This window comes from Miniopterus natalensis, chromosome 2 (genome assembly GCF_054644295.1).
Source record: "Miniopterus natalensis isolate mMinNat1 chromosome 2, mMinNat1.hap1, whole genome shotgun sequence".
Taxonomy (NCBI): domain Eukaryota; kingdom Metazoa; phylum Chordata; class Mammalia; order Chiroptera; family Miniopteridae; genus Miniopterus; species Miniopterus natalensis.
This window is the reverse complement of record NC_142082.1, coordinates 122,974,579-122,986,648: the sequence shown is the minus strand read 5'-3', so window position 1 is coordinate 122,986,648 and position 12,070 is coordinate 122,974,579. Positions and strand designations below refer to the sequence as shown.

The 12,070-nt window shown below is 35.8% G+C and overlaps 1 protein-coding gene across 5 annotated transcripts in view; it reads right to left on the bottom strand.

Moving 5' to 3' along the window:
* OSBPL8 (oxysterol binding protein like 8) overlaps positions 1-12,070 on the bottom strand; it is a 160,073-nt gene that overhangs the window by 50,633 nt on the left and 97,370 nt on the right. The window contains exon 1 of one of the 5 annotated variants that reach the window (XM_016199408.2): positions 4,605-4,770. The exons of the other annotated variants lie outside the window; for them this stretch is intronic. Within the exon in view, the coding sequence (XP_016054894.1) occupies positions 4,605-4,749 (145 nt within the window). The 5' untranslated portion in view covers positions 4,750-4,770. Of the gene's footprint in view, positions 1-4,604; positions 4,771-12,070 lie in introns of those variants that run through there. 5 annotated transcript variants of the gene reach the window in all.

Sequence of the window (12,070 nt, the reverse complement as noted above, 5' to 3'; positions counted from 1 at the left end):
TCCCAGCACCCCACCCCTGATAAAGAGAATGATTACTCAACCCCAATCCTGGGGATGGGGGACACACACACACGACGGACCTGTTTCATAAATGCAACATGGAATTTTAAATGAAAATTTACCAGAATTTGAATCTTTGGTGTAAGGCAAACCAGTTATATAATTAAATTAAAAAATTCTAAAATATTTATTCAGAGTGATAAATATTTGTAAATAAGTAATTCTCAATACTAATAAACTAATATAGAGTACTTCAAAGGTCATCTAAATATATGTGTGAGAGCAGACAGGTTACCTAAAAGTATGTATTGTAAATTTAAAAATGATGTCTTCTTTTATTTTCACAAAAACAGGTTTTTACTTCAATTTCTCTAGTGAAGTTTTGTATTCAGCCGAATCTAGACAAATCCCTTAGATTAAGAAAAACATCACTTCACTGTGTCTACATTCACATATTATTATAAAAACAGAACAGAAATTAAAACAAAAGTAGAAGTTATAAGAATGAATAAACTTTTTTAAACATGCAAATATGTCTTATAGAAAGTTTCATATGTTGGAAAAGGACAGTCATAAACCTAGGTTGCATATTATATGTCAAGATCAATAAGCAAATCACACCTCAAACTTGCACATCATTATTTTAAAAGCTGGCCCTGATGACTTCCAAGTTATTTAAAATTATAGAAGGATAAGGCAAAAATGCTTTCTAAGCCTGGTCAAATACTTTTGAGTTTCAACTAAGGGCAAATAAGTAGATTTTTGGCATAAAATACAAAGAACATATAAAAATGTTTAAAAGCTTCAAAAGAAAATATTGCCATTTTGTACATTAAGTTTTCATGGGCAATTCCAAGGCAAGCAAAGTAAAGTGTCACACTAGGGACTCTCTTTAGACTGGATAAAGTTGGTTTTCTAAAAACCATGCAAAATAATCTTTATCTTTAAAAAATCAGTCACAAAAGTATATTTATTAGAAGCCAAAGGGCTCTGCCAAAATACTTAAGCTTTTTATATTCTGCCATGTATGGAAACTCAAAATTACTTTAAAACTGCTTATTAAAAAAAAAAAAAAGTGATACAGATAAAATCCTAAAGCCTACAACACATTACTCACCATTATCAATAAGGCAGAATAGTTACAGATCATGACTTTTCACCAAGTTTGCTTGTTAGTGGTTTTAGATAGTAAATTCCTTTCCTACTATCCTCTCCCCACTGCCACAATGAGGCAGAAACCTGTACCTCCATCAAAATGGCTAAAATTAAAAGAGCTAACACCACTGAAGTACAGGTAAAAATGTCGAGTAACTGGGGCTCTGTTCACTACCTGTGGGAGTATAAAGGGATATAACATAACCACTTTGTAATACTATTGATAGCATCTATTAAAGCTGAATGTATTCATATTCTAATATACAGCAATTCTGATCCTAGATCTACCCAACAGAAATGAGCATGTATGTTCACCAAAAGACAGGTACAAAATGTTCAGTCACTTTATTCATAATTGCCCAAATCTGGAGTCAACATAAATGGCTATTAATGATGGAATAAATCAATGTATTATATTTACACAACAGAATGTTACACAGCCATGGAACAGAACCAATTATTACTATACAAAACAACAGACATAACACTGAGTGAAAGAAGCCACCTCTCCCCACCAAAAAAAAAAAGCACATACTGAATGTTTCCATTTATATAAAATTCAGGAACTGGCAAACCTAACCTATGGTGTTAGATGTTGGAACAGTGGTTTACCTTTGTTGAAGGAGGAACTGACTAGGAGGGGCATGAGAGAATGTTCTGGGAACTGGGAAGTAGTTACATTTGTCTATACATAACTAAAAATTTAAAAAGTTGTGCGTTTAGCTATATGTAAGTTATGCCTCAATAAAAACTAAAAACTCAGATACCCTCTATTCTTCCAGGTTATTAGAACTCTCCTGCTTTGGCCGTCTTTCTCACTGAGTCTATATCCCTTTAACCTATTCTGTACCTCGATAATTCTGATTCATTCATCAAGAATGATGATAATTATAATAGTTAACATAATATTAATGAAAATAAATAACAATAAAGCAACCAATATTCATTTGCAGGAGTACTTGTGATTATAACATACTATGCTAGATGCTTTATTTACTTGCTAATCCTTAAAACAGTGTCACAAAACCCCCAATTAACAATATTTTATATAATTGAAAAAACTGAGGTTCACAGAAATTAAGTAACTTGATTAATATTAGTAAGTGATAGTATCAGAGCTGATTCAAGCTTAGGTCTAACTAAAATTCATGCTATTTCTAGGATGCCAGGGTGCCTCTCAAGACCCAAGACCACATCTTCTGGGAGGCCTTGCTTTGACTGTGTAAGCATATTAGCTGTCCCCTTCTCTGAGACACATAGCACTTCAAACATATTATCACAATATACTTCAATTACCTGTTTTCATGTAAATGTTCCATAGTTGACTGTGAGTTCCTGAAAAGAAGGTTCTAATCCTTACTCATCCTTTCAAATACAAAAATTTGATAAATTGATCCAAAAATTAATAAAATGGAATCTACTTTCACTTGTAATAGTTTTTAAATATATTAAATATAGCACACCTTCAGAAAAATGCATAAAACATAAATGTAAAATTTAATGTATATAGTTAATATCTGCATAACCACCACCCAAATCAAGAAAAGAGAATAGTCAACATCCCATAAAATACCCCAGTAGCACCATTCTTTTTTCTTTTTTATCCTCACTGGAAGATATGTTTATTGATTTTAGAGAGAGGGAGGGAGGGAGAGAGAGACTAAAAAAAAAAAAAGCATCTAAAAAAATTCTTCACGACAATAAAATGACCAACAAGAACTTTTTTACTTTTAACTTTAAAATACATAAAATGCTGCTCACTTCTTTGAAGTACTGAATTCCATTCTACTTCTCAGCTGATAAAACACATTTTAAAGAGCTTTTTATCATGTCTGGTTATAATACAACTGTTGGCTGTATTAAGTGGAATATGGAAGCATCCCTAATAAGTACAATTTTCTCTATTTCAAGAATTAGAAAACAAAGTCAATCATTCACTTTTCCATTCAAACAAAGTGATTCAGAATGATGTTCAATATATCCTTTGACAAGAAAAACTGACAATTCTGCCTTTTATTACCTAACTAAGTAAATACCAAATTTTAAAAAGTGAAATATTCTATTTTTTGAGGGTCACATGATTCCTTAGTATTGAATAGACTTGAGGCAAAAAGGTCAACGTGTTCCAGCAAGCTTGCTGGCTTTAAAAAAAAAAAAGGCACAAGGAGACAGAGACAAATACAGAAATGGAAGTCACATTGTAAAAGCAAGCAGAGAATTTAACATTTTAAAAATTCAGCATATTGTATTTTCAAAGCCACTTCAAACAAAGACAAATACTAAAATTTATACCACTCTGAGAATGTAAGAGAGAAGCATGATAGTAACCTATACTAAGAAGACTAAATACAGATTATGAATGCTATTTAAAGCTTTCACTACTTAGGAAACAATTAAGGGCTATGGTTTCAGAAACACTATTAGAAAAGGAAATGAAATCAGTGAATTTAAAGTAATTTATTTAATTGTCCAGGTAACACCTTCTAAAAGGTGCTTCACTATCATAATGGAATGAATATACTACCTATCAACATGAATATTTGCAACAAGGCAAGAATAAAGGTTAGTGTGAAAATACAATTCAAGTTTAACAAATATAAGGGTGAGAAAAAGATATAGTTAAAGCAAGCACCAGTTTCAGCAAGTATTTTTTCATGAATATTAAAAAAATATTTTTATTTTAAAAGAAAAATGTAACTTACAAGTATAGATATAATTTTGTAGCAGTTTAAAATTTTGAAAAGAAAAATATTATTTATATTTCAAAATATATATCCAGATATGATCAGTTTATATTTACCTCTCATTGACCAATTATTTAATATCTAAGTCACAGCTGTCAAACACCTAATTTCATTAACTATTACCCTAACAATAACATAACATTTTCTTAGTAAAAACAAATTATACACAATCACATCTAACAACAAATAAGGTATTTCAAAAATTAAACTTAGGCAAAAACTTCACTTTAGTCAGAACCTGAGCTATTAAAACAAACTAAACATCAATTTTAGTATAATTACTGTTCTGCTGAAAATAGCCAAATATCAATATTAAATATTTGGGTCTCATTTACAAAAACCTTTGTTTTTTTAAATTTGTAATTTGTTAATTTATAGAACTTTACATTCATCTCAAGTCCAGAAAGGCTTTAATTTTATCAAAGCACCATACTATTTATTCCTATAATTAAAACAAAAATTCATGCTATAAGCACTGAAGATTCATATTTCACTGAATCATTAGTTCTCAAGTTTGAGCTTAAGAGAGTGTAAGAGAAAATATGGAAAAGCCAAGCACTTCAGCAGCAGTTGCTACAACCTAACCTTTCACACAGAATTGTTTTGTTTAAACCAAAGCAGTTTTAAGATATTAAAATGTCTACTTTATTTTAATGAAACCTGTGCAAGAAATTCAGAAAAGAATGTAAGACTAAAAAAACAAACCTGGCAATGAAGGAGAAAGTTCATTGTATCCTCCAAATGAAGCATTCCGGACAAGCTTTCGGCCATCAATTCGTGGAGGAAATAAAACAGGCGAAACGACAGTACAGGAAGAAAATCTACGTTGTTGTGAGCTTTCTTCTTTCATGGTTTAGAAGGTCTATTTAATGTATATACTCACCCAGAAGGCTAATTATATCAGTATGGCAATGACAGGCTTTTCTCTCACATCCAAATGTACCAAAACCCACCAGCACAAACAAAGGACACACACATTTAACAGCAAAGGAGGACCAGAGGCTGTCAAATCAGCAATAAACAGAGAAAGAGACTGACAGAAAAGGCATTAAGACATGCTGCTGGGTTTTTTCAATGGCCTGATAAACAAGAAAGGCTATTCCACTAATGTTTTACCTTGCAGTAATGCCCTGCACTGAACTGCTGCTTTAGGAAAACACAGCAAGATCAATACGAGATTCAGGATGAAGTAATAAAATCAGTTCCCCTTCCTTTCTCAAAAATGCAACCCCTTTCTCCATATCCATTATGTTTTTGTAGTAACCGCCACACTACCCACCTTTTCTGATTTCTTTCCTTTGCAGTTTTTTCCTTCTTCAAAATGGATATAAACATAACACTATTTATCCTTCCTGAAGCCTCTAGATTTATATCTAATCTACTGCTTGCCTCAGCCATGATTAAGAATTCATAAGGAAAGCTATTCTTTCAAGTACAATTTTAATGGAGTCCAACAGCTAAAAGAGAGGGTAAACATTTAAGTTTTACCTCTAGCAGGGATATATGAGTCATTTAGACAGTGTTAATTCAATCAACAGAGATGATTAAAAAGACACCATAATGATGCTGTTGCTCCAATACGTGTTCCCTTGAAACAGGAATGAGCTGATACAGTTCTTCATTACACTGAAACTTTTCAAAATATATACTCTACCAATGAATATTTTCCACTTAAAACACTCCCATTAAAAAATGCACCTTTATTATCACAGTAAAGAAAGAAATCTCTAGGTTAAAACTAAGTGACAATTATGATCCCACAGTAATAAATCCAACAGGAAAGTACCTATAGCCAAAATGTTACATGATGTCATCTCTCTATAGCTAATCTTAAAATTCCAAAAAATTCTTTCCTAGTTATATTAAAATTCATTTACCTTACTCTACCTTAATTGAAGTTAAAAAACTCTAGTCAGTTATTTTCTTTATATATCCTAGATTGATTTTTCTGATCACAGTTCTTACTTTCAACCTGGAAATGCACCCACTTAGCTGGACAACTAATTCAGTTACAACTGACTTAGTGGTTCATTTTTAAGGTACCTTAAAATAAGATACCTTATAATAAAGTACCTTATAATAAGATCTGTTTCCTTCTTCATTATGCATACACTTCAAGGCTGGTACTCCACTCATATACAACAACATTCCATATAACCTAAGACTTTCTCTTTACTAGAAAGGATATTTAAAAACAAACTCAACTTCCTGTATAAAACATATTCTTCCTTAGGCAAAGGCATTTCAAAATCAATTAGTAATAAAAATAAGTTTATAGCTAATACCCACAACTACAACAGGTTTGGTTTTTTTTCTTATCTCCATTTCATGAAATATAAATTATCATTAATTATAGACAACAGAGAAATAATTATAATTAATTCATGCAATGGTGCTTATCTCTCAAGGCGTAAAGGACATAATACCACAAAAGGCATTATACTGTAACGGTTAATCAGGATTTGAAATTAAACACTCTGGGTTCAAATCCTAGTTCTATACTAGCTGGATATATTTGAGCAATTAACTTCTCTAGGTCTATGTTTCCTCATCTGTAAAATGCTAATAATATTACCTATATTATGAGATTGTTATAAGGATCAAATTGGATAATATGTAAAATTTAGAAATGTTCCAGGTTAAAATAGCAGGATGAAGACAATGACCTAATGTGTTCCATCCTAAAACTCTCAAGTAAAATTACAGAAAAGAAGTAATTTTTTTAAATCATAAATAAGTATGGGTATGTAACCCACAAGTATGTATTCAAGAGGGGAGACATCATCTATAAATTTGACACTGGAAAGTATAAGATAAACAAGTAGTCACTGTCTAGCAGAAAGCCAAATAAAGCAACAGCAGTAAAAACTAACTGTATTTATACCAAAGAATCATTTTGCCTTTAATTCAGAGCACCAAGTTCCTCTAGATCAGGAATCAGATTAAGTTACTGACATCAACAATAATAGTGAAATTAGGACAAAAATATAAGCAATGCCTTCAAAACTGGAAGTAAAATGACTTCTAAATTAGGATTCCATACCCAGCCAAACTACCAATTACATATTATAGTAAAATAAAGATATCTTTGACCATGCAAGATCTCAAAAATTTACTTTCCATGCATGTTTTTAAAGAATTTACTAAAGTAGCTCTTCTTACCTGGGGTGGAGGAGTTACAATAGAATTAGGCCTAATGCAGTAAATATCCACTCTTCAAAATGGATTAACTTTTTTCTCCCACATATCTTTAATGGCTCAAACCACACATCATATTCTTGGGTGAATTGAGAAAATATTCACTTAAATTATTTCCTATAGGCCTTACTTCCCTCACAGGACCCCATTTGAGAAAGGCTGTACTAGAATATATGCTCTACCAAAAAGTGATAGCAAATTAAGAATGCATAGGATACAGGAAACGGGGCGCCCATATAAAAGAGCTATCATCACCAAGAAGTCACCTACCACCTCCTTTAATTTCTTATTATTAATTTTAAAAATTCTCACCCAAGGATATGCTTATTGATGAGAGAGAGAGAGAGAGAGAGAGAGAGAGAGAGAGAGAGAGAGAAACAAAGATCGGTTGCCTCCAGTATGTGCCCCAATCAGGGATCGAACCCACAACCTAGGTAATGTGCCCTTACTAGGAATCAAATCCACAACCTTTCAGTGTATGGGATGATGCTCCAACCAACTGAGCCACACTAGGCCAGGGCTGCATCAGCTCTTTTTAACCCAAGGACAAATTGTTTGGGTGAGTTTTGCCCAAATTCTTTTCTGACCTTGGCTTGTCTTGCAAATGTGCTAATGAAATTTCTCCTTTCCCCATGCCCTGATGTTTGGATAAGCTGAGGATACTTCCAATACATTGAAGTGTTTTGTTTTGTTTTTAGGACTGTTTATTTATTCATTTACTAAAAATATTTATTGAGCACCTCCTAGGTGTTGGGTACTGTGCTATTCCCTAGGAATATAATGCTGTACAACAACAGACATGCTCACTGTCCCCACAGAGCTCATAGGTGTGTTTTTTTTAAATTGATTTTGAGAGAAAGAGAGGAAGGGAGAGAGAGGGAGAAACATCAATGTGAGAGTGAAACATCAACTGGGTGCTTCCTGTAGGCTCCCTTCTGGGGATCAAGCCCGCAACCTGGGCATGTGCCATGACCTGGAATCGAACCATAACCCTTTGGTGCACAGGATGAAGCCCAACCAACTGAACCACACTAGCAAAGACTAAGACTATATTTTTAAGAGCAGTTTTAGGTTCAGAGCAAAAGTGAAAGATAAAGAGATTCCCCATACACCCTCTGCCTCCACACATGCATGCCTCCTTCATTATCATTTCCACCCACCGGAGTGGTACATTTGTTACAAATGATGAACCTACAATGACATATCATAATTACCAAGAGTCTACAGCTAACCCTAGGGTTCACTTTTGGCATTGTACATTCTATGGGTTTAGATGAATGTATAATGACATGCATCCACCATTACAGTATCATGCAGAGTATTTTCACTGCCCTAAAAATCTTCTATGCTCCCCCTATTCATTCCTCCCTCCCCTGAAACTCCTAGAAACCACTCATCTTTTTACTGTGTGCATAGTTTTGCCTTTACCATGATGTCATGCAGGTGGAATCATGCAGTATTAAGCCTTTTCACGATGGCTTCCTTCACTTAGTAATATTCATTTAAGGTTCCTCCACGGCTTTTCATAGCTTGACATCTCAATTCATTTTACCCCTGAATAATATTCCATTGTCTGGATGTATCACAGTTTCTTTATTCATTCAGCTAAAAAAGGATATCTTGTTTGCTTCCAAGTTTTGGCAATTACAAAATACTCTACATAACCTTGTATAGACATAAGTTTTCAACTCCTTTGGTTAAACATCAAGGAGTGTGATAGCTGGATCACTTGTTAAGAATATTTGTTTATAGTTTTGTAAGAAACCACCAAACTGTCTCCAAAAGTGGCTGTACCATTGTGCATTCCCATCAGCAATGAATTAGAGCCCCTGCTGCTCCACAATGATGTCAGTGTTCTAACTTTTGGCCATTCTAGTAGGTTTATAGTGGTATATCATTGGAGCTTTAATTCTGCATTTCTTTTCATATGCTATTTGCCATCTGTATATCTTCCTTAGAAGTCCATCTTTCCTACCTCATCTTAATGGTTGTGAAATAAATATGGTACCCATATTCACACAAACTTCAAAAGGTTTCCATTAACATTCTTTATATTAAAGATTTAAAAATACTTGGGGACAACAAGATGGCGACTTAAGTAACAGCAGTACCCGCTGCATCCCACAACCATTTCAAAATTACAACTAAAATATCGAACAGCCATCATTCAGAACCTCCTGAAATCTAGCTGAACAGAAGTCCTACAACTAGGGAACTGAAGAAGCACGTCCAGACCGGTGGAAGGGGCAGAGACGTGGGAATCCAGGCTGAATCGTTGAGACAGGCCTTAGTCCCACACACAGGTGCCACAGTTTAAACCTGGGAGGGACATCTCGACAGTACAGGTTTCCCCGAGGAGCAAGAGGTCCCAGCCGCACATCAGGCCACAGAGAAGTCCCCACAGCTTCGGGCTGTGAAAAACAGTGAGGATTGTGGCCGAGGGACACAGAGGCTGCGGGAGCCCCAGGCAGCTCCTTTTAAAGGGCCGCTGCACAGACTTACTCAGAAGCACTCCCTCTGAGCTCCAGCACTGGGGAGGAGCTTGAAAGGAAACCTGGGACATTCGGGGAGGAACTAACTTGCCTGGAATCAGGGTGAGAGCTGGACAGGCAGCTTTCTCCCAGACAGAAGAGCTGGCAGAGACCATTGCTCCCTTGATGAGCCCTCCCCGCCCCCCCCCCCCCCCCACACACACACAGTGCTGGCAGTCAGGTGCCATATTTTAATCTCTGGCAACCTGACTCACACCTTTGGCCCCACCTGGTGATTCTGGAGACCCTGCCCCTCCTTACCTGCAAGCTCATCCAAGCCATTTCCAGTGGTTTTTCTATGCAAGTGGCCTCTCTAGTTTCATGATTGGGACTTTCCTAATATCTCTCAAACAAGCAGCAGCATGCCCCATATATCTCGATAAGTGGCCCCAAGCCTGGTACTAGCAGCAGCCTGCATTGGTTCATGGCTTGGCCTCTCCTGGACACCTCCGAGCCCAGCACAAGTAGCAGCCATCTACAGACTGCTGTGTAGCTCATGCTGGGTGGCCCTGGGCAAGGCATTGGCACAGGCTGACTTTGCACCTCTGGGAGGCCCCAGAGACAGTACACCTGGTGGTCAGACTCAACCACGCTGGATTACAACCCTACCACATCCATGAGTGACACACTTAAGGGATGGATTTGGTGAACACCAAAGCTCCACTGAAGTAAATCCTGCTCCATAGGGGTGTCTCCAGCACAGCAGCTCTTTGGCTGTAGCTGCAGCTGGTCCTCACAGCCGACTGGCCTGGGGGTCAATTCCTCCCAGTGATGCCAACAGCAACCAAGGCTTAAATACAACAGGACAGACCACACAGGGGAGCACCTAGAAGGCCCAGCTCTGGTGACTGGGGAAGCTGAGCCACTGGGCCCTACAGGACACCTACTACACAAAGCCACTCTACCAATTCTAGGAGACATAGCAACTCTACCTAATACATAGAAACAAACACCAGGAAGAAGCCAAAATGCGGAGGCAAAAAAACATGTCACAAAGAAAACAACAGAAGAAATCTCCAGAAAAAAAAATGAAATGGAGCCAAGCAAGCTACTAGATAAAGAGTTCAAAATAATGGTTATAAGGATGCTCAAGGATCTTAGTAAGACCATTAAGGAAACTAGTGAGATCATCAATGACATAATAAAGTAACAATCAGAAATGAAGGCAGCATGAACTAAAATGAAGAATAATTTACCGGGCATCAACAGTAGAGGACACTGAGAATCAAATCAGCAATTTGGAATATGAGAAAGCAAAAACACCCAATCAGAAGAACAAAAAGAAAAAAGAATCCAGAAATATGAAAACAGTGTAAGGAGCCTCTGGGACAACTTCAAGAGGCCCAACATTTGCATTATGGGGGATACCAGAAAGAGTAAAAAGAGAGCAAGAAATTGAAAACCTATTTGAAAAAATTACAGAAAACTTCCCCTACCTGGGGAAAGAAATAGACTTACAAATCCAGGAAGCAGAGAGAGTCCCAAACAAGAAGAACCCAAAGAGGCCCACACCAAGACACATACAATTAAAATGCCAAAGGTTAAAGACAAAGAGAGAACCTTAAAAGCAGCAAGAGAAAAGCAGTTAGTTAACTACAAGGGAGCACTCATACGACTGTCAGCTGGTTTCTCAACAGAAACATTGCAGGCAGAAGGGAGTGGCAAGAAATATTCAAAGTGATGAAAAACAAGAACCTACAACTAAGATTACTCTACTCAGCAAAGCTATCATTTAGAACTGAAGGTTAGATAAAGAGCTTCACAGATAAGAAAAAGCTAAAGGAGTTCATCACCACCAAACCAGTATTACATGAAATGTTGAAGGGTCTTCCTGAAGAAGAAGCTAACAAACAAAATAATCTGACAAACAAAGTAGAACCAGAGAATTGAAGTATGCAACAGATGGTCGTATATCAGAGTGAAGAGATTAACCAAACATATATGCATAACCCCTGGACACAAACAGTAATGGGGTGAAGGTGGGAGTGAGGTGGAAGGGGTCAATGGCAGGGGGGAAATGGGACACCTGTAATACTTTCAACAATAAAGATAAATTTAAAAAAAGAAAGAAAAAAAATACTTGGTAAACTCACTTGATGAAAACACTTGGTAAACTAAAAAGAAGCATTTCTTCAAATAGAACCAATGGAAACAACACGAAACACAAATACCCTCTTCTTCAATAATGAAAACAAAACACTTTTAGAAAACAAATTTTTAAAGGCAGCTGCTAATTTAAAACCAAAATCTAGATTTGTTATTCTAAAGAACAAAGACCTATTTTAAAGCATTTTTATGTATCTCATGATGTCAATTTAATTTGAGAATTACTTACGATCGCTATGGGTTTTGTATTAATTTTAATGTTGAACTAAGAATCAAACTATGCCCAAAGCCTGATTTACCTCTGTTAAAGACGTACAGCATAATCACATTTACTGT